Consider the following 26,900-nt stretch of genomic DNA (forward strand, 5'->3'; position numbering starts at 1 on the left):
GGAGATATAATTTATTATTATTATTACTTTGGCTACTTTTTTATCCTCTGATAAAACTTGTTTTCACCTCCATAAATTGTAGGCAAACCTTACAGTTTGATTAATTATTACATTATTAACCCTAAGTTATTTGTAAGTGATAAGAATCTTTTTTTTCTCTTTTTGGAATATTCTGGGGGTTAGATTCTCTCAAATTTCAAAGAACACATCATTTGTTGGTTATAAGACTTTATAAAGTTTTTATTTTTATTTTCTTTATTATTTTCAAGGAAAGTACTGTATTACTATTATAATACAAGCAGGTAAAACTTGTTCTTTTTCTTCCATCAACACCCCCTCCCCTGATGCCCCCGGCCCCGAATCTTTTTCTCTTTCAAAGACAAGTTAAATAAATACAACATCAACTGCAATATCTTTGTCATCTCACAATCAGTGATCTATCAACCTTAATTCATACTAACTGGATTTCAGGATGACCCAGTTGAAAACTCTGGGATAATAATATTAAGTACAAAAATGATAGGAGTTTCCTTACATTGAATATCAATGCAAGAGGATACCATTGGGCCCATCAAGCTTGCACTATGATGACCAACCTATGGTTGTCTGTCTGTCTGTCTGTCATGCTATCTCCTAAACGGTTGTGCAGAGCTTCACCAAACTGGTGGAACCTTTTGCCATCTTTAAACTTTGCTTTAGGTGTGAATCATGGGGATATGCGATGGCACACCATCGATCTGCTCAAGTTGATTATTTTACTGGCAATTCCTTTTTTTCACTTTTGTCTTGTTTCACTTAAATGGTGGAAGGCAAATGTGAATACACATCTGAATGTTTTGTGGGAGAACATTCACTCTTCCCTTGTGGCACAGCACCTTGCTTCATAAAGCTAAAATTTTGGCAGTTGTTTGTACATGCATTATCCTATCTCTTGTTATTGAGATGCCATCTTGTAGTTACAACACAACTTGGTTAATATAATAACTAATATGACTAACTTGGAGCCCAATGTCACCTAGGATCACAAGCCGAGCAACCCCCAAGAACGACAACGCATCGAGAGTGCGGGAAGCAGTGTACTCATCCATCGTGTGAATGGGGCCCTGGCTGTATCCCGAGCACTTGGAGACTTCGACTACAAGAACGTCGACGGCAAGGCACAGCACCCTTCCTGAACGTCCTCTGTGCAGCCTGACACATTAGGCCCCATAACAACAGTATCACAAAGTTCACTTCTGCAGGTGTTTTCGTACCCGGTGGTGTATGGGATGTGAGAAGACGGTGAAGGCAAAAAGAAGGGGAGAATAAAATCCCTCAATATTTGACAATTGTCATTCACAATATCGTCCACAAGATATTGTAGATATTGTGGATGACTATTGTGGATGACTTGATGATGGTTTTGCTGCGTTCCTCGAGAGTGCGGAGATTATTTTTCCCACAAATAATAAATTCCACTAAGAACGTCCTTGCTTCGAGAGTCGGAGCCATTTTCATCTGCGACTTGGTCAATCCTGTGAGAATGGAAAAAACATTAATTAATATTTGCAGGTGTGCAGGGACTTTTTGATCACCTTGTACAAGCTTATTAACTGTTCTTCAACCTGTATCAAGTGTGCGGATTCACGCTGCCCTTTGAGAGTATCAACTGGGTATGTCACCATGAATGAATAATGGATGGAATCAACAGAATGTTGATGGAGGCACGCCATGGGAAGCAAGGAGAAACTGACATGCCAGGCATGATCCCTTCGTGAGAACAGAAGAGAGAGGTGGGATAGGGGAGAGGCACGGCATAGGTTGGGAGTGAGTCGAAAGTGTGTGTGTCGCAGTTTGGTTAGATTCAGGGAGCACATTGGAGTAAGAATGATTTTGAACGAGAGGGTTAGGGTTTAGGGGGTTAAGAGTCAAGTGGACTGGGAATGGGAGAAAAGTTTAAAATAATAGGGAAACAAACAATAAGCAAAAACAGAGTAAAGAAATAAACGAAAGCAATTTACATGATGTAAAATCGAAAGAAAAAAAGAGTGCTTCAAATTAAAACAGGAAATAACTAGAACGGCACTCCGTAGAGCGCATAACCTCCGCCAGGCTGAGCAGTTTACTTTTTGTGTCCCTGACCTGAACCAAAATCGAATCAGTTTGTTTTTGTCACCTATCCAACTCACCCACAAAGTTTTGTCATAATCCATCCACAATTTTTTGAAATATCATGACACACAGTACTGTATATCGTTTTTGGCCACATCTATCAATGGTGAAGAATCACTTAAAAAAGCAAAATCCGATCGGGATCCAGATCTTCACCAAAATTGAATACATTCGTCCGTGGCAGCCTGCTATAGCTAAAAGAGCCTCCCATCACCTTGGCTGCTGATTTCGTGCTCGGCGATACCTTTATCAAGCTGCTATGTTCCATCTATACAAGGCCACTATACATCCTGTCAAGGAGTATGATTGCCATATTTGGGCTGGTGCTCCTGCCTGTCACCTATCTCTTCTTGACAGATTCCAGCGATGTGCTGCGATTCTGGTGGGACAGGAGTTGGCATCATTCCTGGAACCTCTCTCAGTGTGCTGCACTGTTGCTTCCTTGAGCCTTTTCTACAGATATTACCACGGAATGTGCTCTGAGGTTCTATCACAGGTTGTTCCACCTGAGTATACTACTCGACACATTTTGCAGTTTCTTCCCATCCATACATTGTATCTGTCCCAAGGAGTAAGACTATGAGGTATTCTTCTAGTTTCTTTTTCCCCACACGGCATCCTGATAGAAGCAATCGCTTAGTTTCTCTGATATAGATGTTCTTGCAGAGCGTGCACGTGATTCCGTAGATCAGATCCGTGAAGGTGCAGTTGAAGTGGGCTGTGACTTTAATAATAATAATAATAATACATTTATTTTATATCGCGCTTTTCAAGAAGCCCAAAGGCGCTTTGACAGAGTACAAAAAAACAAGTGCAAAAAGACAAAAATCAATAGGTAAATAATCAAAGCAAAAGAAGGGGAGAAGGAGAAGAGATAGTCAGGGGTTAAATGCTGTGGGTTAAATGTTGAACAGGTGGGTCTTGAGTGATGTTTTGAATGTGGTGAGTGAGGAGGAGTCTCTGATGGTGTGAGGTAGTGAGTTCCAGAGGGTGGGAGCAGCGATGGAGAAGGCCCTACTGCCTTTGGGTCCTGAGAGCAAAGCGATTGTCTTTTGATGAAAGGGCAGGTGTTATTGTGACTCCGTGTACACTGAAACTTTTGTGGTGGGAGGCCAGAGGGCATTGGTCCTTTAAGCACGGAGTTTTGCAAATTTCTGGCCCGATTGAAAGAAATGGAGGCAGTTTTATGATCGTTCTGCAACAGCTTGAAGTTCTTCTGGATGATGTTCTTGATTTGCAGGTTGATGGGTTGGTAGATCAATGTGAGTGAGATCCTTTCCTCGGTTTTTTTTTTTTTCCCCTCTGAAGGTTGTAAAACCATCTGTTAGTGTTGCGGGGTGTTCCAGTGCACCGGCCACAATGGAGATGTGAAAGGCACATTGGGTGAAGAACTTGAACATCTCATTTGATATCGATTTTAAGTCTAAATCATCACTGCACCGACGGCGAAGCCTGAAGAATTGCGAATAATATTCTCACTTTTCTCCCATTCCCAATCTCCTTGACTTTAAACCCCTGAACCATGTCATTTTTACCTGCACATACTGCCTGAACCCTGAACCTGCCGTGACGCATACCCCTATACCCAATATCAACCCTTGTCCCTATCCTGTCTCTCTCTCTTTTGCTCTGATGAATGGTTAACACCTGAAAACATCGACTTCTCCTTATTTCCCATGGCAGTTAGCAAGGCCACAATCAGCTTTCTGTTGATTTCATCCATTGTTCTGCCTGTCTGCCAACACAGATCAACTCTGGCCTTCATCGGTAAGACTAGTTCATGTCATGTCACTGTGAATGTGGTGTAACTTCAGGAGCAATGAGATACTTGGGAGGACTTTAACCAAGGTACCCACTTCTGAATGTGTTCTGGTGGTTACTGAGTTTTGTCAAAAGGTCATATTGACAAGTGAAAGATAAATGCCGAAAGATTAACTTTGAATTTTATTGTATGCCCATTTCAGATAGAACAGTCAAACTGTCATTGAAACGGGTTACCGGTAATTACGGTATTTATATTAGTGATTTGATAAGGTTGTTCGTGGAGAGGATTAGTGAGTTTTCTTTCTTTTCTTTTAAGATAAGTGTGGGATTCGGAAGCAGTTGTACATTATTTATTTATTTTCAACATTGTGACAGCAATGTTTCAAATGATTGGAAGAAGTTATTTGCTGCCGTTGGTTTTGCGACCCATAAGCTAATTATTATTAATCATAGGAATGTGTTTACATATGCATGTACATATATATATATATATATATATATATTGTTGCGGATCTCAGGTTACGGCGCTCCCCTTACCGAGGGGGGTTTAATCCCCTCATCTATTAAGCTGGCCGTCCGAGTCCTGGAGCTATGACGTCACTTCCGGTCAGCGCTGAATAGGGTGGTAGGCCAATTGCTCCTATTACCTAATTACCAGCGCCTTCCGGTAAGCGAGGAAATGAGCCCCGCCCCAGCCGCGGCTGTAATGGACACGCCGAGCGAAGTGAGCCATGACTCAGGCCGTTAACAAAGACTAGACCCGATTATAGCGGTTCCCATATCGTGCCACCGATATTCAATTGGGGACAGGACGAAAGCGATCGGATGAGAAGAAATCAGATAAAGGAAGAACACAGAATTTATTGTACATTAATGAAGAGGAAACGAAAGAGGAAGAATATACAAAAGGAGGAAATAAAAGGACACAGGGCAACCTTATACACTCTTATATATCACTCCCAGGACAGAACAAACACACTTACACGAAAAGGGTGGTGGTGGTGGTGGGAAGGAAGAGAAGGGTCCGGGCAGGTGGTAGGCGTCGAGGTCCCGCTCCATGTTCGCGCTCCGGTCCACGCTCCGGGTGTTCACTCGTACCGCAGCACGAGCCGCCGGCAGCTTCGCGTGGCGTTTAACGTGAGCGGACAATTATATCGCGGGGGGAAAGGCTGGATGCGGCATACGCAACAAATTGTCCCTCAGCCTTCGCCAGTTGTGCGCCTCCAATAGTTCATAAACGGCAAGCAAGGACTCCTTTCGCATCGGTTCAAATCGTTCTCCCGGGCACCTCTCTTCTCTCACTCATCTCTCTGGCTCATCCCCTGCGCATCTCTTTAGGTTTGACTCCTTCTCTCTCCCTGGCGCATCTCTCGCGCATCTCTTGAAGTAGTCCCACGCAGCCGCTTATATCGCCCACTCGCGTATCAAGCCGCTTGCCTTTTGGATCCGCCTACCGGTGAGCTGGCCTCGGCTCTGAGTGGTCGCGAGCGCTCACCGGTCCGCCCCTTGATGGGGCGTTGAGGGGCCACGCCTTAGTTCTTGGCGCTCCGCCCTTCCTCTCCAGCTTGACCGCGTGCGTAATGGCGGCTGAGCCAGGCAGCGAACGCTACTGGCAAGCAAGGGAGCCACATTTGGAGGAAGGCTACGCCGCAATATGAATAGGATTGGCAAAAGGGGCCTAGGTTATTTGATTAATGCAACGCAGAGTCAAACTGTTGGGAACAAATCCTTACCTGAAACACATACTAATGAAATAACTAAAGAAGATCCTATGGTGTGCTACGTGTTGCTCTTGGCCTAACTAGGGTGCGACCTTTGACCTTTTACACCAAAAATGGGAGTATTTACAGGGGATTATTTATAAGGGATTATTACAAATATTTACAAAGTGGAGGGTTCTAAAAACCACAATAATATATATATATATATATATATATATATATATATATATATATATATATATATATATATATATATACATATATATATATATATATATATATATATATGTATACATACATACATTTATATATTCATATCTGCGAAATTTGCATTTATGTTTATTTAAATTATACAATGGACTACAAAATGTAAATGTTTCATGACATTTGTTATATTATATCACCTTTATCTATCAATATTGTGGAAATGAAGATCAAATAGCTGTATGTTGAAATATGTTGAAAAAGTCAAAACTTTACATGGGGTGTACTTACTTTTTCACGTGACTGTATATATATATATATATATATATATTTACGTATATATATATATATATATATATATATATATACAGTATATATATATATATATATATATATATATATATATATATATATATATATATATATATATATATATATACTGTATATATATATATATATATACATATATACTGTATATATATATATATATATATATATATATATATACATATATATATATATATATATATATATATATATATATATATATATATATATATATATATATATATATATATATATATATATAATCGTATATGTATAAAATTGTGAACCAGAGAGTCACAAGACATCAAATCAAGATGCTTTGTTTACCTCTTTATTTGATTGTTTTTATTCAAAATCACTGAGTTTTTTTTTTTTACTCCACTCTAAAAAAATTCGAGTGCTACCACAGTTGAGTTAATTTTATTCAATGCCACCGCAGGCACCGACAGAGCAGCCCGTTTCTCCGGAACCTGAGGTGTATGCACTGGAGCGAGGTCCGGTTGACGACTTTGCCATACTGGCTTGCGATGGCATCTGGGATGTAATGTCCAATGAGGAGCTGGGGGCCTTTGTGCACACCCGCCTCCAAAGCCAGTCGAATCTCGAGAGCATATGTGAGCAGCTGCTTGACACTTGTCTCCAAAAGGTTGGTTCCAAAAAGCTTATTTAAAAAAAGAAATCCTCTGTTAGCCATTGCTGAAGAGTAGCAGTGTCTGTTCACATGTTTTTCATTTTTCTCTGAAAACTCTCTGGTCCTTGATTTGACCCCTTACTCAAACATTCATGGGGGCATTGTGGGAAAGAGACACTCATCCTTTTAAGAAGGAAACAGAAGCATCTCATCCTTTTAAGAAGTTAAGCTATCTCTCCTATCTCCAACCAATCTATCGTTTTCAGCTATCGTATCTTACAGATCAGAGCTATTTTACAAATGCGTATATGACTGGGATTCATTCATGAAAGTTGTGAGGCAAGGCTATGTCAATGATGCAGCTTCCTTATTATTTATCAGAGCAGGAATTTAGAATTTGGCCACAATATGGGCACACAATTGTCCACTAGTTTTGAAAGGTACAGTCCTGTAAAATCTTCCTCGTCTGTGAAAAAAATGCTCATGTCTCTTCTGAAGGCAGGACAATCAACTTAAAGTCCTTTTGGAAAGGATTGGATACTCATTGATGCAACGATATCACTACTAAGTCCCAATTTGACATTTTATAGTCAAATGGGGAAAGAAACCCAAACTAGACAACTCAGTTGAGTAAACGACCTCGGAATTATCCTCCCTGCTCACTATGAAGGTTTAAACTCTGCCAATATATTTCATAGAGTATGAACTTTAAGTACAATGTGGTGTGGATAATTAAATAGAATGTAAATATTTGGTTTGTTTAAGAAAAATATTTGGATGTCCCTGTTCTCTACTGTTGTTGTACTTGTGTGCTTCCCTCTCTCTCCCCATCTTGTCTCCCGCTCCCTTTATTATATGTTTTGTGTCCGTTTATGTTGTTTCTTTTGTGATTAATGTGTTCTCGCTCTTACATGAGTCACGATGTTGTATACAAAAAAATAAAAACGTTTGTAAAAAAGAAATAAAAATAAAAATAATTGGACAGGTTGAATTTTTAAAAAACAACAAAAGAAAACAACCTTTAGAGGCCATTTTTCCCCGCAAAGCGGGGGTTGGCCTTTTTCGGGCACCGTGGTTGTTGGTGTTTTTGTTGGTCCCCTTTTTGAAGCAATGTTTTACGGCCGGATGCCATTCCTGCCACCAACCCTGTTTGTCGCCTTTTTACGACAAACAGGGAATTACCAGTGAACTGGTACTCAATTAGCCGACCTCGGAAGGATGACAGGCTGAGTCAACCCCCCTGGCGTTAATTCAGCGATCGACCGGGATTCAAACCCAGGATCCTAGGATCCTAAGCTGACACCCTAGCCGCTACACCAACACCAGGCTGATAAATTGAATTTAAAGGATAAATTATTTAAATTATTAGGAAGGTGTGTACCCCGGTTTAGAATAGGTACACCGTATACCTGCGCATCGTAAGAGGCGACTAAGCGTTGGCGTCAATTAGGGCATCCGGCTGTAAAAACATTGCCTCAAACAGGGAACCATGATTGTCATGGGGCCCGCAAGGCTAACCCCCGCTCCAGCGGGGAGAAATGGCCTTAAAAAAACCGATCATTCATTCATTCATTCATTAGGAAAGAATTTAAAGGATTTAAAGGATTAAACAGTGAATTTTTTTTTTTTTTTTTTTGTTTTGTATACAAGATCGAGGCTCGTGAAAGAGCTAACATTAATCACACAAAAAGACAAACCGACACACAAAACACAAAAAACAAGGGGAGCGGCAGACAAGATGGGGAGAGAGGGGGAAGGACACAAAAGAGAGGGGGAAGAGGGGGAAGGACACAAACACAACATTTGAGAGCAGGGACATCGGGAGGACTTGGGGGGAGGTGGGAGAGGAATAAAACATATGAACACTGCAAGGACTCTGGAGTGAATTACCGGGGGTAGAAAAGATCAAGGTTTTCGATGGGGGAAGATAAGAGATGGTGGTGAACAGCTGTTTTAAAGACCTGGAGGGAGGAGTGGGATTGAAGGGAGTGGGGGAGTTTGTTCCAGAGGCGGGAGAAAAGGGGAATGAAAGAGTGAAGGTGAGCAGAGAGCCTAGACTTTGGCAGTTTAACCATAAGAGGGTTGCAGGCAGATCTTGTGCGACCTGAAGGAATATTGGGGGGACAGAGCACAGAGAGAGCTGGGGGAGCAAGGCCGGAGAGGAGTCGGTAGAAGACAGAAAGACCACCAACCTGCCTGCGGTGAGTGAGTGAAAGGCCCTCGGTGTTGACTACATCGCAGGAGATTCCAATGATTCTGAAAGCTTTGGCCTCAACAGCGTGAAGCCGAGCAAGGTGTGAGGCAGGAGCACCAGCCCAGAGGGGGGAACAGTATTCCATTGAGCTGCGGATGAAAGCCTTGTATGTGGTGAGGAGCTCAGGTGTGCCAAGGAAGGACTTCGCACGACGGAGGATGCCCAGTCGGCGACTGGCTTTGGAGGCCAGCTTGGAAATGTGGTTTTCCCAAGAAAGATCATGGCAGATAGTGAGACCCAAAAGCTTGAGCGACAGAACTTCTTGGAGAGGATTGCTGAGAAATTAGATGGGAGGGTTGTCCAGTCGGTCCTTTCGGAGAGATATTGTAAGAGTGTGAGATTTGTCAGGATTGAAAGACATGTTCCACTTGTTTGACCAGTCTGTGATTTTGTCCAGGTCTGCAGAGAGTGAGGAGGCTGCAGACTGCCGATCTGAGGGATGAGGAATGGAGCGACAGAGAGTAGAGTCGTCAGCAAAGAGATAGAGAGGATTTTCAAGAGAGTCAGAGAGATCATTGATGAAGACCAGAAAAAGCACAGGGCCCAGAACACTACCTTGGGGAACTCCAGCCTGAACAGGAAGAGGAGATGAGAGAAACCCATTCAGGGCCACACGTTGACTACGACCAGAGAGGAAGTCCGCCAGCCATGCGTGGAGATTTCCATGGATACCAAAGGAGGAGAGTTTGGTGAGCAGAGCAGGGTGCCAGACCGTATCGAAGGCACGTGAAATGTCAAGGGAGACGGCTCTAATTTCCTGTTTGGCATTGAGGACCTCCATCCATTGTTGAGAAAGCAGAAGCAGCATGTCCAGAGTAGAGTGACCAGGTCTGAAACCAAATTGATGATCAGAGATGAAGCCATTGGAGAAGAGGAAAGATTTAATATCTGAAGCAATGATGGATTCCATGACTTTGCTGATAATTGGGAGAAGGCTGATTGGTCTGTAGTTGCTGGGATCTGTTTTTGCACCTTTTTTGTGCAAACCGGTGATGTTGGCTGATTTCCAAGCAGATGGCAGGTGACCTTGAGCAAAAGAGAGGGTGAAGAGAACAGAAAGAGGGAGTGAAAGAGCAGAAGAACATGATTTTAGGACCCGTGGGCTGATGCCGTCAGGACCAGTTGCAGAATCAGAGTCGAGGGTTGACAGAAACTTTTCCACCTTGTCAGGAGGAAAGGACACAGAGTCCAGGAGCAGCTGGGTACGACTGGGTACGGTGGGTACAGAGAGGGATGGGTTTGGGACACAAGATTTAGAGGCAAACACAGAGTTGAGGCATTCAGCTTTTTCACGTGCGGAGTCAGCCGTTAAGCCGTTTGAGGTGAGCGAGGGGATGGAGGGGGAACAAACACCAGAAACAGATTTGACCAGACGCCACCAGGATTTGGAAGAGGGAGACAGATAAGAGAGTTTGGTCTTGAGAATGGTGAGATATTGTTTCCTGGCTCTCCTGAGGGTGGACACACACTTGTTTCAGGCTTTGTGAAAGGAAATGAGATTTCCTTCCGTTGGATTTGCTTTCCAGGAGACTAAAGCAAGTTGTTTCAGGGCAACAGCCTCACCACAAGATTCCGTGTACCATGGACGGGAGGAAGGGTATGACAACTGAAGACGAGATGGTATAAATCTGTGCATGAGAGAGAGCAATTTACTTTGAAAGAATTCCCAGGATGAGTTGATGTCAGAGGCGGTAGAGATGGGAGACCAGTCCAGATGATTGATGGCTGCTTGAAGACCGTGCCAGTTGGCCTGAGTGAAATGCCAGAGTCGTCGACGCTGAGGAGGCTCTCTGAGAATGGTCAGAGAGATGTCCACTTTGACAAGCACATGATCAGATGAGCCGATTGGAGCAGAAGAAGAGCAGCAGACATTTTCAGGGAAGTTTGTCATAACCAAATCCAGAAGAGAAGATGCTCCGTTGACTGAGATCCGGGTCGGGAAATTGACAGATTGTGTCAGTCCCAGTGAGTCGCAGAAGTCCTTTGCTGAAGAGCCATGGCTGGTGAGAGAGGTACCCACACCCAGCCAACTGGCATGGTGACAATTGAAATCACCACATATGAGGAAGAGAGAGTTGGGATGGGTAGATAGAAGTTGGTCCATATTATCAGACAGTGAGATGTAGATGGAGTCATCGCTGTTTGGTGGACGGTACAACACACATATGAACAAAAGGTGGGAGCGAAGGGGAAGCCGTAGCCAAAGGTATTCCTGGGGGTGAGGTGGAGAGAGGGCAGTGGAGGGCGAGTGAGGAAGAGAGTTTTTTATAAAGATAGCAACCCCACCTCCAGGACGAGGCTCAGGTCTATCATACCGGAGGAGGGAGTAACCTGGGAGAGATACCAAGGCATCAGAGACATCATGAAGGAGGAAAGTTTCTGTTAAGCAGATCACATCTGGTTTGTCAGAAGCAACCTGTATGGAGAGGTCAGTCAAGTTTGAGTGAAGGCCCCGGATGTTTGAGGTCCATACCGTCAATGAAGAGGAAGGGGGAGCATCGGGTCCAGAACAGGGGGGGGGGGGAGGGGTAGGTTAAGATGTGGAAGAGGAGGAAGAGGTAGGGAGAGCTGTTGAAGGTGTGTCAGAGATTTCAGAGATTTCAGAATAGCTTGGAGAAAGGGAAGAATGGGGCGGATAAAAGGTTTGATGGAGATTGGGTGAGGCACAGTGAGGTGTTATTTGAGGAGGGGAAGAGCGAGGCAGAAGGTTTGGGGAGATGAAGGTGAAAGTTGGAAGGGGGAAGAAGCAGGGAGGATGCTTTGAGGAGGAGGGGTGAGAGGGGAGTCTAGGAGGGGAGGAGCGAGGGAGAGTCTCGGAGGGGAGGGGTGTGGGGGGAGTTTAGGAGGGAGGGGAGGGAAGGGGCAAGGGGGGAGATTTGAAAGGGATGGGTGATGGGGAGGATTTGGAGGGGAGGGGTGAGATTGGATTTTGAAAAGTGTACGATTCATGGGAAACGAACATTTTTTGCAAAATGAGTTTGAGACCTTCGAGTCAAAAATACGTTTGAGGACACTGGAGGAGGGGTGGAGTTCTGGATAGTTTAGGGAATGTAGAAAGGAGGAACTGTAAGAGATGGTATTATATATATTTTTTGGAATGAATAGATTTGGTGAGCAAGACGAAAGCATCCTTTTGTAGGAAAAGAAGAAAAGGGTGTTATAATATATGAGAGAAAATAGTTGTTCAGGGGAGAGATTATACATTTCTAACCGCGTGATCGCGAACGAAGAACGAACGAACAAAAAGAACAACAAAGAAACGAATAAGACCTGGGAAGGAAATATTTTTTTTGGGGGTTTTTTTTTTTTTTTTTGGGAGTACAGATATTAAACAAGGAGGTACGGGGTGAACGACTGGTACGAAACAGAGAACGAAAAATAATTTCAGCGCATTCGACGAATCGCTGAGAGAAAAACGAAACCACAAGGTCGGAGACAGTACGGTAGTCTAAGCCTACGAGTACTAGGCCGCAGAATACTCGATACCATTAACCGACGATTGTGTATACATGTACGAAAAATTAGCACCGAAAATTTTCCAAAAGATACGCTATAGGTACACACACCGAAAGATAGATACAGTCTCGACAAAAACACGATTGTGATAGATCACTTAGCTTCAAGAGCGTGAGCGCATGGAACAGCTTCGAAAAGACGTGACCTCGCCGTGATCTCGCGAGATCTCCAATAAAATAGATGAATAAAATAGATGTGGATATAATACAAGCATGATGGGCCAAATGGTCCTCCCCATCTCTGAGTTTCAACATCAGCAGTACATCCACATCAAGAGCACACACACAAACACATACACATGCACACCTAGTTTTTATGTCTGTTCCTCACAAGTTTATTTATTTCTTGTACAGTATGTAACGCTTATTCCGAACACATGACATTACAATTTAAAGGACTGCTGGAAATGATGTTAATTTCACATCACCCCATCTATATTCAACTTAATTACCTCCGCTGCCGAAGGTGGACGGAGGTTATGTTTTCACCCCTGTCGGTCTTTGTTTGTTTGTCTGTGAGCAAGAGATCTCAAAAGGTTATGGACAAATTCGGACGAAACATGGTGGACAGATTGGGTGTATGATGAGGACGAATTTTTTCGAATTTGGTTCGAGTCCAAATTCAGATCCAACCAATCAGTGGGATACAAAACGTAAACTGTTCATCCTGGCAGAGGTATGCTCTCTAACGAATGCGGTTCTAGATTAAAATGTAAACCTCTAAATAATTCCTTTATCCAAAGTATGAACCTGAACCCGTAAGCAATTGACCGATTTCCCAACCACCCGAGTGAAAATTTTAATCTCGAAACAATTACAGGTTGAAGTACATTTTTTGCTTTTTGTCGAAATACAGAATACCATACTTGACAATAATTTTCAGGAATTTACTAAAAGTTGGAAAAATGTTTTTAGTTCATCTTACAAATTTAGCTGAGAAAATGAGAATTAGAACACAGGTGAAAAGGTAAATAATTAGCAAGTTTTCTTTCTAATCTTTATTATCCCTATCTTTTCTGCCTCTGAATAATCGTTTACCATGAAGAATGCTTTTATCTCTTGGCTTTTTGTGGTTGTTATCAGTTTATCCATGTACACGCTTTCTGCAGCATACTGCTTCACGTCGGAGAAGCCGCCGTGTGAAATGGAGAAACACTGCAGGCATAAAAACCACCGTTTAGAGGCCATTTTTCCCCGCAAAGCGGGGGTTGGCCTTTTCGGGGACCGTGGTAGTTGTTGTTTTTCGGTCCCCTTTTTGAAGCAATGTTTTACGGCCGGATGCCCTTCCTGCCGCCAACCCTTTTTGCCGCCTTCAACGACAAACAGGGAATTACCAGTGAACTGGTACTCAATTAGCCGACCTCGGAAGGATGACAGGCTGAGTCAACCCCCCTGGCATTAATTCGGCGATCGACCGGGATTCGAACCCAGGATCCTAGGATCCTAAGCCGGCACCCTAGCCGCTAGCCCAACACCAGGGATTTGGTGTTGTTTTATAAATATTTATCATTTTTATAAATTTATAAATTTATTTATAAATTTATAATTTCACATTTTATAAATAAATATTTATCCCCGGGTGCAAACACTGCAAGCATACCGTGCAGTTAAACACGCACGCACGCACGCACGCACACACACACACACACATACACACACACACACACACACACGCACACACACACACTTAATGCATGGAATGGCTTCCCTGGGAAGGTGACAACAGCAGAGACAGTGGATGGTTTTAAACTAGAGGTAGACAGAGGTACCCAGAAGCAGTGCAAATAGAGGGGTACATGAGTGCCGGCAGGATTGCATCGGCTTATGGGCCCCAATGGTCTCCTCCTGCGTTGAAATCCTTTGTTTATCATTCCTTGTGCGAACTTGTGGACAGGTTTCATTATCTTGAGAAAGGCAGATATTTCTAAAAGTAAAATTAACAAAATGTCCTATTTCAGGTTAACTTTTTTGTTTCAATGAGAATTTCATTGAAATTATATCACAGGTGTGATATAATTATATCACAAATTATGTGATATTGTGATATAAAATTATCAATTATGTGATATAGCATCAATTATGTATCATCACATCATGATATATTATGTCATTATGTATTTATGTATTTGTTATTATGTATGTATTTTGTATTTTATGTACTTTATTTATTATGCATTATGTATTTATGTATTTGTTATTATGTATGTATTTTGTATTTTATGTACTTTATTTATTATGCATTATGTATTTATGTATTTGTTATTATGTATGTATTTTGTATTTTATGTACTTTATTTATTATGCATTATGTATTTATGTATTTGTTATTATGTATGTATTTTGTATTTTATGTACTTTATTTATTATGCATTATGTATTTATGTATTTGTTATTATGTATGTATTTTGTATTTTATGTACTTTATTTATTATGCATTATGTATTTATGTATTTGTTATTATGTATGTATTTTGTATTTTATGTACTTTATTTATTATGCATTATGTATTTATGTATTTATGTAATTATGTCATTATGTATCATCATCACATAATCATCAATTATGTGATATAAAATTATATCACAAATCAACAACAGGATTATATCACAGGTGGCGTGGCAAAATGTACGGACAGGCAAAATGTAGGCCATCCACCGTTTGCCCTTCACGTGACTCGTGGTGGTCCCTCTCGGCTCTCCCCCCGTTGGTATTTTTGTGCACATAAGATTGTTCACGGTTCTGTTTAAATAGTATTTAAATATGTATAACCTTTCCCCTTCAGTGTTTTACTCAGTGGTATTTTACAACACGCTGTTTTTCTTCCTATTTAAAAGGCTTTTCTCAATTTCCTCTCCAACTCATTCCACCTCAAAAAAAAGAAATTCAATATCTTATACGTCTCCCTCACTACATGGTCTAAATTCACATTCATTCCATCCCTCCTCCATCATTCTGAACCGGATTGCTAACTTGAAAATCACAACAAACCCAATTTGTTTTCAATGTTCGTCTTTCATTAATCATCCACTTTCTAAACTCCCCTCTTGCCCCTCCCATCCAAATCCCTCCCCTTGCACCTACACTCCTAAACTCCCCCCTTGCCCCGCCACTCTTAAACTCCCCCCCTACCCCTCCACTCCTGAACTCCCCCCTTGCCCTTCCACTCCTGAACTCCCCCCTTGCCCTTCCCCTCCTAAACTCCCCCCTCACTCCTCCCCTTCAAAACTCCCCCCCAACCCCTCCCATTCAAATCTCCCCCCATACCATTCCTCTCCAATTCTCCCTCCTCCCCCCTCCTCCTCAAAGCTGCCTCCTCCCCACTTCGTCTCCCTTCTATCTCATACCTCCACCCCCCCCAACCTTCTTCTTTCCTCTGCCCCCCCTCAAACAACCCCTCTCTGTGCCTCATCCCTTCACCTTCAAACCTTTCATCCTCCTCATCCTTCCCTTTCTTGGAACTCTTCTGCAATCGCTGACACACTAACAACTGCTCTCCCTACCTCCCCCTCTCATCCTTCATCTTACCCTACTCCTCCCCTCCCCTGTCCTGTACCCGATGCTCCCCCTCTCTCTTCATTAACGGTATGGACCTCAAACATCCGGGGCCTTCGCTCAAACCTGACTGATCTCTCCATACAGGTTGCTTCTGACAATCCAGACTTGATCTGCTTAACAGAGACTTTCCTCCTTCAAGATGTCTCTGATTCCTTAATATCTCTTCCTGGTTACTCCCTCCTCCGGTATGATAGACCTGAGCCTCGGCCTGGTGGTGGGGTGGCTATCTTTATCAAAAACTCTCTTCCTCACTCTCCTTGCACTGCCCTCTCTCCTCCTCACCCCCAGGAGTACCTCTGGCTACGGCTTCCTCTCCGCTCCCACCTTTTGTTCATATGTGTTCTGTACCGTCCCCCAAACAGTGATGACTCCATCTACATTTCACTGTCTGACAACATGGACCAACTTCTATCCACTCATCCCAACTCTCTCTTCCTCATATGTGGTGACTTCAATTGTCATCATGCCACCTGGTTGGGTGTGGGTTCCTCTCTCACCAGTCATGGCACCTCAGCAAAGGACTTCTGTGACTCACTGGGATTGACACAATCTGTCAATTTCCCGACCCGGATCTCAGCCAATGGAGTATCTCCTCTTCTAGACTTGGTTATGACTAACTTCCCTGCTAATGTCTGCTGCTCTTCTTCTGCTCCAATCGGTTCTTCTGATCATGTGCTTGTCAAAGTGGACATCTCTCTGGCCATTCTCAGAGAGCCTCCTCAGCGTCGACGAGTCTGGCATTTCACTCAGGCCGACTGGGACGGTCTTCAAGCAGCCATCAATCGTCTGGATTGGTCTCCCATCTCCACTGCCTCTGACATCAATTCTTCCTGGGAATTCTTCCAAAGCAAACTGATCTCTCTCATGCACAGATTTATCCCATCTCGCCTTCAGTTGTCTTACCCTTCCTCCCGTCCATGGTACACTGAATCTTGTGGTGAGGCAGTTGCCCTGAAACAACTTGCCTTTGCCTCTTGGAAGGCTAATCCAACTGAAGGAAATCTCAGTTCCTTCCACCAAGCTCGGAACAAGTGTGTGTCTACCCTCAGGAGTGCCAGGAAGCACTATCCCTCCTCACTCAAGAATGAACTCTCAAACCTGTCTCCTTCCTCCAAATCCTGGGGGCGTCTGGTCAAATCCGTTTCTGGTGTTTGTTCCCCCTCCATCCCCTCCCTTACCTCAAATGGCCACACAGTTGACATCGCACGTGACAAAGCCGAATGCCTCAACTCTGTGTTTGCCTCAAAATCCTTAGTCCCAAACCCATCTCTCTCTGTTCCCACCTTTCCCAGTCGAACCAAACTGCTCCTGGACTCTGTGACCTTCTCTCCTGACAAGGTGGAGGAGTTTTTGTCAAACCTCGACTCTGATTCTGCAACTGGACCAGATGGCATCAGCCCACGGGTCCTAAAATCCTGCTCTGCCGCTCTATCTCACCCTCTCTCTGTTCTTTTCACCCTATCCTTTGCTCAAGGTCATCTGCCAGCATCCTGGAAATCAGCAAACATTACCGCTTTACACAAAAAAGGTGCAAAAACAGATCCTTGCAACTACAGACCAATCAGCCTGCTCCCAATTATCAGCAAAGTCATGGAATCCATCATTGCTTCGGATATGAAATCTTTCCTCTTCTCCAATGGCTTGATCTCTGATCATCAATTTGGTTTCAGACCAGGTCACTCTACTCTGGACATGCTGCTTCTGCTGTCTCAACAATGGATGGAGGTCCTCAATGCCAAACAGGAAATCAGAGCTGTCTCCCTTGACATATCACGTGCCTTTGATACGGTCTGGCACCCAGCTCTGCTCACCAAACTCTCCTCCTATGGTATGCATGGAAATCTCCATGCATGTCTTGTGGACTTCCTCTCTGGTCGTAGTCAACGTGTGGCCCTGAATGGATTTCTCTCATCTCCCCTTCCCGTTCAGGCTGGAGTTCCCCAAGGCAGTGTGCTGGGCCCTGTGCTTTTTCTGGTCTTCATCAATGATCTCTCCGACTCTCTGGAAAATCCTCTGTATCTCTTTGCTGATGACTCCACTCTCTGCCGCTCCATTCCTCTTCCCTCAGATCGGCAGTCTGCAGCCTCCTCACTCTCTGAAGACCTGGACAAAATCACAGACTGGTCAAACATGTGGAACATGTCTTTCAATCCTGACAAATCTCACACTCTTACTATGTCTCTCCGAAAAGATCGACTGGACAACCCTCCCATCTACTTTCTCAACAATCCTCTCCAAGAAGTTCTGTCGCTCAAGCTTTTGGGCCTCACCATCTGCCATGATGTTTCTTGGGAAAACCACATTTCCAAGCTGGCCTGCAAAGCCAGTCGCCGACTGGGCATCCTCCGTCGTGCGAAGTCCTTCCTAGGCACACCTGAGCTCCTCACCACATACAAGGCTTTCATCCGCAGCTCAATGGAATACTGTTCTCCCCTATGGGCCGGTGCTCCTGCCTCACACCTGGCTCGGCTTCACGCTGTTGAATCCAAAGCTTTCAGAATCATTGGAATCTCCCGCGATGAAGCTATCTCTGAGGGCCTTTCACTCACTCACCGCAGGCAGGTAGGTGGTCTTTCTGTCTTCTACCGACTCCTCTCCGGCCTTGCTCCCCCAGCTCTCTCTGTGCTCTGTCCCCCAAATATTCCTACAGGTCGCACAAGATCTGCCAGCCACCCTCTGATGGTTAAACTGCCGAAATCTCGGCTCTGTGCTCACCTTCACTCTTTCATTCCTCTTTTCTCCCGCCTCTGGAACAAACTCTCACACTCACTTCAATCACACTCCTCCCTCCAGGTCTTCAAAACAGCTGTTCACCACCATCTCTTATCTTCCCCCATCCAAAACCTTGATCTTTTCTACCCCCACTAATTCACCCCAGATCCACCTTGTTTGAAATTCCAACTTCTTTCCTGGAAGTCTTGGCAGTGTCCATATGTTTATACCTCTCCCACCCCCCCCCCCCCTTCCCATGCCTCCCCCCTAAAGCCCTCTCCCTCCCACAGTTCTCTCGATGTCTCCATGTCTCTCGGTCCCTGCTCTCAAATGTTGTGTTTGTGTCCTTCCCCCTCTCTCCCCATCTTGTCTACCGCTCCCTATGTTATTTGTTTTGTGTGTCTGTTTGTCTTTCTGTGTGATTAATGTTCGCTCTTTCACGAGCCTCGATCTTGTATACAAAAAAAAAAGAAAAAAAAAAAGGTGCATTTGATGATTGGCTTCACAGTCGGGTATTTTACTTCGCAACATAATAAACACAACAAATAGCTTTTTACGATCTTTAATCACATCGTGAAACGTGTGTTACCAGTTCGAGTCTGCAATGTTTCATGGACTAACAGAAACTTAAAGCTGATGCTCAAGAGTGATTTCCGGTCAAATTTGATGTGAACGACCGTGGCTGTTGGCTTCTAAAATTAGACGGATGCCTTTTGTGCAAGCAGCGTTAACGAGTGCCCGTTGAGTCCATAGAGGACAGCGTGACATGGATTTGCCTTACGGATTTGCCTTACGTGTCCCCACAGGGAAGTCGAGACAACATGACGGCTCTGCTGATCTGCTTTTCCAACCCCGAACTCCCTGATGTCCCCGGGTGCAAACAGGACGACGCAGGTGTGCGGAGCAAGCCAGGAGGTAACATAAAAATCATTGTATTTGTTTTCACACTAATATTATCAAAAAGGACCGGTATCAGTTGAGTCACATGGACGAAGATTTGTGAACTAATTGTTATTTGTAAACACAGAAAATTTTACAGACTGATGAATAACAGTGGAAACTCTTGATTTCTAAAAGGCCTTGCAGATGCATCGCATCGCATTGCATTACCAGAGCGTTCATAGAACGTGATACTCCGGGCAGTGTTACTTCGATGTTAATAAATTGATGACTGAAACGATCGTTAAAAAAAATCCTGAAGTTTAGTGCAATTGAAGCAGTCATGAATACCTCAGTTATACACCACCCTGTTGAACCTTCATTTAAATTGAAGCACAGCACTGAAAAACCGGAGATTCTTGAAGTATTGTGAAGGTGATTTGTGTTCTGCAGTGTTGAAGTATACAATTCAATTTAAATATGGGTTTAAAGGTGTACATACAAATTACTTCCGCATTTTACCGTGTCTATTATATCGCACCCTATTCAACACACTTTTTTTTTCTTTTTTTTTTTTTCTATACAAGATCGAGGCTTGTGTAAAAGCTAACATTAATCACAAACAAAACCCCGACACACAAAACATACAACAAAGGGAGTGCGAGACAAGATGGGGAGAGAGAGGGAAGCACAGAAGTACAACATTTGAGAGCAGGGATATCGGGAGATCTGTGGGAAGTAGGGGGCTTGAAGGGAGGAAGCATGGGGAGGGGAAGGGGGAGTGGGAGAGGTATAAAACACATGGACACTGCTAGAACTTCCAGGAAAGAAGTTGGTATTTCAAAAAAGTGCATCTGGGGTGAATTAGCGGGGGTAGAAAAGATCAAGGTTTTGGATGGGGGAAGATAAGACATGGTGGTGAACAGCTGTTTTAAAGACCTGGAGGGAGGAGTGGGATTGAAGGGAGTGGGGGAGTTTGTTCCAGAGGTGGGAGAAAAGAGGAATGAAGGAGTGAAGGTGAGCACAGAGCCGAGATTTTGGCAGTTTCACCAGAAAAAGGTTGCTGGCAGATCTTGTGCGACCTGTAGGAATATTTGGGGGACAGATATTTGGGGGACAGAGCCCAGATAGAGCTGGGGGAGCTAGGCCGGATAGGAGTCGTTAGAAGACAGAAAGATGAGAGAATTCCATTCAGGGCCACACGTCGACTGTGACCAGAAAGGAAGTCTGCAAGCCATGCGTGAAGGTTGCCATGGATACCATAGGAGGAGAGTTTTTTGAGCAGGGCAGGGCACCAGACCGTATCGAAGGCACGTGGTATATCAAGGGAGACAGCTCTGATTTCCTGTTTGGCATTGAAGACCTCCATCCATTGTTGAGACAGCAACATGTCCAGAGTAGAGTGACCTGGTCTGAAACCAAATTGATGAGAGATCAAGCCATTGGAGAAGAGGAAAGATTTCATATCCGAAGCAATGATGGATTCCATGACTTTGCTAATAATTGGGAGCAGGCTGATTGGTCTGTTTTTGCACATTTTTTGTGTAAAGGGGTAATGTTGGCTGATTTCCAAGCGGATGGAAGATGACCTTGAGCAAAAGAGAGGGTGAAGAGAAGAGAGAGAGGGAGTGAAAGAGCGGCAGAGCAGGATTTTAGGACCCGTGGGCTGACCCCACCCCCCTCCTCCCCCCCCCCAGAATTTCCATGTTTTAAACGTTTCTCGGTGTGTACCCTGGTTTAGAATAGGTACACCGTATCCCTGCGTGTCGTAAGAGGCGACTAAGATGGTTGGCGTCAGGAAGGGCATCCGGCCATTAAAAACATTGCCTCAAAAAGAGAACCATGACAATTACAACTACATATGAGCAGGGTACAGCCCGAAGTGGAGATCGGTTTCTGAGGTTTGGGACATGGAATGTAGGGACAATGACAGGGAGATCAGGAGAAGTGGTGGAAGTATTGGTCAGAAGAAGAGTGGAAATATGTTGTGTGCAAGAGACGAGATGGAAGGGAAGTGGTGTGAGAATGGTGAAGGGTAGGCAGGGACAGAAATACAAGTTTGTGTGGCAAGGGTGCCTGGAGGGCGTGAATGGTGTTGGTGTCCTTTTTTCTGAGGGGTTTGTAGACAGTGTGGTGAGTGTGACTAGAGTGAGTGATAGGTTGATGATGGCGAAAATGATGATTTGAAAGCTCTTGGTGTACGTCATCTCGCAGGTTCGTGCTCCGCAGGTTGGTCGGAGCGATGAAGAGAAGGCCAAGTTCTGGTGTGCGATAGAGAAGCTGATGGAAAACATGAAAGATGAGGAAGTTGTTGTGGTAGGAGGAGACCTAAATGGACATGTGGGAAGGAGTATGGACGGTTTTGAGGGAGTTCATGGGGGTTACGGATATGGTGTGAGAAATGGAGAAGATGAAAGGATTTTGGAGTTTGCTGATGGAGTTGATTTGTAATACTCAGTTCCAGAAAGAGGATAATAAGCTTGTTACATACACGTCAGGTTGGTCGACGACAACGGTTGACTACCTGATGTTGCGTAGGCGAGATAGCGGGCACCTCCGGGACACAAAGGTGATCCCGGGGGAGGAGGCTGTTTCACAGCACCACTTGGTTGTCTGCGACATAAGGGTGAAAGGTGCGAGGAGAGTTCGGCGGGTGAAGTACCAACCGAGAATGAAGGTGTGGAGGTTGAAAGAGGTGACAGTAAGGGAGGCATTAAAAGAGAGGCTGAGTAGGGTCGAGGATGATGTGGTTGAGCTTGAAAGTGGTTGGATGTCAATGAAAGATAGTCTGTTGGAAGCCGTTGGTGAGGTATGTGGATGGACAAAAGGACCACCGAGGCACCTCGGAAACATGGTGGTGGGATGATGAAGTTGGAAAGAGGATTGACGAGAAGAGGAAGAAGTTCAAGGAGTGGCTGAAGGCGAAGGGTACGGGAGCAGAAAAAGCAGAGCATGAAAGTTATAAGGCAGCCAAAAGGCTAAAAAGAGAGAGGTAGCAAAGGCGCAGGAGGCATGCAGGAAAATGTTGGGAGAACGCTTGGATTCGGAAGAGGGTCAGAGAGCGTTATTCAGGATTGCAAAGCAGATTATTCAGGCACCTCTCATGCACAGATTTATACCATCTCGTCTTCAGTTGTCATACCCTTCCTCCCGTCCATGGTACACGGAATCTTGTGGTGAGGCTGTTGCCCTGAAACAACTTGCTTTCGTCTCCTGGAAAGCAAATCCAACGGAAGGAAATCTCATTTCCTTTCACAAAGCCCGAAACAAGTGTGTGTCCACCCTCAGGAGAGCCAGGAAACAATATCTCACCATTCTCAAGACCGAACTCTCTTATCTGTCTCCCTCTTCCAAATCCTGGTGGCGTCTGGTCAAATCTGTTTCTGGTGTTTGTTCCCCCTCCATCCCCTCCCTCACCTCAAACGGCTTAACGGCTGACTCCGCACGTGAAAAAGCTGAATGCCTCAACTCTGTGTTTGCCTCTAAATCTTGTGTCCCAAACCCATCCCTCTCTGTACCCACCGTACCCAGTCGTACCCAGCTGCTCCTGGACTCTGTGTCCTTTCCTCCTGACAAGGTGGAAAAGTTTCTGGCAACCCTCGACTCTGATTCTGCAACTGGTCCTGACGGCATCAGCCCACGGGTCCTAAAATCATGTTCTTCTGCACTTTCACTCCCTCTTTCTGTTCTCTTCACCCTCTCTTTTGCTCAAGGTCATCTGCCATCTGTTTGGAAATCAGCCAACATCACCGCTTTGCACAAAAAAGGTGCAAAAACAGATCCCAGCAACTACAGACCAATCAGCCTTCTCCCAATTATCAGCAAAGTCATGGAATCCATCATTGCTTCAGATATTAAATCTTTCCTCTTCTCCAATGGCTTGATCTCTGATCATCAATTTGGTTTCAGACCTGGTCACTCTACTCTGGACATGCTGCTTCTGCTTTCTCAACAATGGATGGAGGTCCTCAACGCCAAACAGGAAATTAGAGCTGTCTCCCTTGACATTTCACGTGCCTTCGATACGGTCTGGCACCCTGCTCTGCTCTCCAAACTCTCCTCCTTTGGTATCCATGGAAATCTCCATGCATGGCTGGCGGACTTCCTCTCTGGTCGTAGTCAACGTGTGGCCCTGAATGGGTTTCTCTCATCTCCTCTTCCTGTTCAGGCTGGAGTTCCCCAAGGTAGTGTTCTGGGCCCTGTGCTTTTTCTGGTCTTCATCAATGATCTCTCTGACTCTCTTGAAAATCGTCTCTATCTCTTTGCTGACGACTCTACTCTCTGTCGCTCCATTCCTCATCCCTCAGATCGGCAGTCTGCAGCCTCCTCACTCTCTGCAGACCTGGACAAAATCACAGACTGGTCAAACAAGTGGAACATGTCTTTCAATCCTGACAAATCTCACACTCTTACAATGTCTCTCCGAAAGGACCGACTGGACAACCCTCCCATCTACTTTCTCAACAATCCTCTCCAAGAAGTTCTGTCGCTCAAGCTTTTGGGTCTCACTATCTGCCATGATCTTTCTTGGGAAAACCACATTTCCAAGCTGGCCTCCAAAGCCAGTCGCCGACTGGGCATCCTCCGTCGTGCGAAGTCCTTCCTTGGCACACCTGAGCTCCTCACCACATACAAGGCTTTCATCCGCAGCTCAATGGAATACTGTTCCCCCCTCTGGGCTGGTGCTCCTGCCTCACACCTTGCTCGGCTTCACGCTGTTGAGGCCAAAGCTTTCAGAATCATTGGAATCTCCTGCGATGTAGTCAATGCCGAGGGCCTTTCACTCACTCACCGCAGGCAGGTTGGTGGTCTTTCTGTCTTCTACCGACTCCTCTCCGGCCTTGCTCCCCCAGCTCTCTCTGTGCTCTGTCCCCCCAATATTCCTTCAGGTCGCACAAGATCTGCCTGCAACCCTCTTCTGGTTAAACTGCCAAAGTCTAGGCTCTCTGCTCACCTTCACTCTTTCATTCCCCTTTTCTCCCGCCTCTGGAACAAACTCCCCCACTCCCTTCAATCCCACTCCTCCCTCCAGGTCTTTAAAACAGCTGTTCACCAACATCTCTTATCTTCCCCCATCGAAAACCTTGATCTTTTCTACCCCCGGTAATTCACCCCAGAGTCCTTGCAGTGTTCATATGTTTTAATCCTCTCCCACCTCCCCCCAAGTCCTCCCGATGTCCCTGCTCTCAAATGTTGTGTTTGTGTCCTTCCCCCTCTCTTTTGTGTCCTTCCCCCTCTCTTTTGTGTCCTTCCCCCTCTCTCCCCATCTTGTCTACCGCTCCCCTTGTTTTTTGTGTTTTGTGTGTCGGTTTGTCTTTTTGTGTGATTAATGTTAGCTCTTTCACGAGCCTCGATCTTGTATACAAAAAAAAAAAAAAAAAAAAAAAAAGATAGCGAAAGAGAGGTGTGATGTGATGGGGGTGAGTTGCTTGAAGGATGAAGTGGGACAAATCGTTGTGGACCCAGATGGAATTAAAGGAAGATGGAAAAGATATATGGAAATGCTATTGAATACAGAGAATGAATGGGATGGCAACACAGAGAGTAACCCAGTTTTAGGATCGGCAGAGAAGATAACTGAGAAGGAAGTTGAGGAAGCGATCAAAGCAATGAAGAGTAGAAAAGCGGGAGGGCCGACGGGAGTTGTGGGAGATATGTTGAAGGCAGCAGGAAGTTGGGGTGTGAAGAGAATGACAGAGATCTGTAATCTGGCGGTGAAAGAAGGCCGCATTCCAGTGGATTGGGAACTGAGTACCCTAGTCCCTCTATACAAGGGGAAAGGTGACCCCCTGGAGTGTGGCTCGTACCGAGCGATAAAGTTATTGGAGCATGGAATGAAGGTATTGGAAAGGGTGTTGGAGAGGAGGATAAGGAAGAAGGTGAAGATCGACGAAATGCAGTTTGGATTTATGCCAGGAAGAGGAACGACAGACGCGCTCTTTATTGTGAGGCAGTTGTAGGAGAAGTACATGGAGAAGAGGAAGAAGTTGTTTCTTGGGTTTGTTGATCTCGAGAAAGCATTCGATAGGGTTCCACGTGAAGTATTGGCATGGGCATTGAGGAAGTTAGGAGTGGAGGAATGGTTGATCAGAGTAGTGATGGCAATGTATGAGAGCGCGCACAGCTGTAAGGACGAAGGATGGGAACAGTGGTGAGTTTGAGGTGAAGGTGGGAGTGCATCAAGGGTCGGTACTAAGTCCACTACTATTTGTAGCTGTGATGGAGGTGCTGGCTCAGACGTAAAGGAGGGTTTACCGTGGGAGTTGTTGTATGCAGATGATCTGGTGTTGATTGCGGAAAGTATGGATGGACTGAAGGAAAAGATGAACAAGTGGAAGGAATGTATGGAGACAAAAGGTCTGAAGGTGAATATCGGAAAGACGAAGGTGATGGCCAGTGGTAAAGCATGTGGTGAGGTGGAAAGAATTGGGAAGTGGCCATGTGCTGTGTGCAGGAAGGGTGTCGGAGTGAACTCCATTCAATGTACAATGTGCGCTGAGTGGGTTCATCAAAAATGTAGTGGTCTGAGGGGGGTCATTAACCAGTGTCGCAGCTACATTCAAATGTAAGATGTGCACAGAGGGAGCTGCAGATGGAGGAAATGTTGAGTTGGATCTTGGAGACGGCGTGAAGCTGGAAGGTGTGAAAACATTTTGCTACCTCGGAGACATGCTGAATGGAGAAGGTGGATCAGACTCGGCAACGGTTGCTCGAGTGAGATGTGCATGGAAGAAGTTTCAGGTAGTGAGTGGCGTGCTGATGAGGAGGGGAGCGTCGTTGAAGCTGAAGGGAAAGTTGTATGCTGCATGTGTGAGAAGTCTTATGATTTACGGGAGCGAGACATGGGTAATGAACGTAGAGCAGCAACGAAGGTGGGAAAGGGTGGAAATGCGAATGGTTCAGTGGATGTGCGGAGTATCGTTGAGAGAGAGAGAGGAAGACAAATGATGAATTGCGAAAGATGATGGGAATAGAGCCTGTGATTGATGCTGTGAGGAGGAACAGGTTGAGATGGTTTGGTCATGTGTTGAGGAAGGATGAAAGTGACTGGTTGAGAAGAGTGATGGAATTGAATGTAGAAGGAAGTAGAGGACGGGGAAGACCGAGAAAGACTTGGCTAAAGATGGTGGAAGAAGAAATGCGGGCAAGGGGGTTAACAAGGAGAGATGCAGAAAATAGGGCAAAAT

The 26,900-nt window shown here is 44.7% G+C and overlaps 1 protein-coding gene across 1 annotated transcript in view; it reads left to right on the forward strand.

The window, feature by feature from the left end:
* Positions 1–26,900, forward strand: part of LOC137426462 (protein phosphatase 1B) — a 76,360-nt gene that overhangs the window by 34,976 nt on the left and 14,484 nt on the right. The window contains exons 4-6 of the mRNA XM_078779404.1: positions 1,020–1,157; positions 6,607–6,813; positions 19,641–19,749. Of these exons, the coding sequence (XP_078635530.1) occupies positions 1,020–1,157; positions 6,607–6,813; positions 19,641–19,749 (454 nt within the window). The remainder of the gene's footprint in view (positions 1–1,019; positions 1,158–6,606; positions 6,814–19,640; positions 19,750–26,900) is intronic.

The sequence above is a fragment of the Myxine glutinosa genome, chromosome 5, assembly GCF_964187855.1.
Source record: "Myxine glutinosa chromosome 5, kmMyxGlut1.1, whole genome shotgun sequence".
NCBI lineage: Eukaryota > Metazoa > Chordata > Myxini > Myxiniformes > Myxinidae > Myxine > Myxine glutinosa.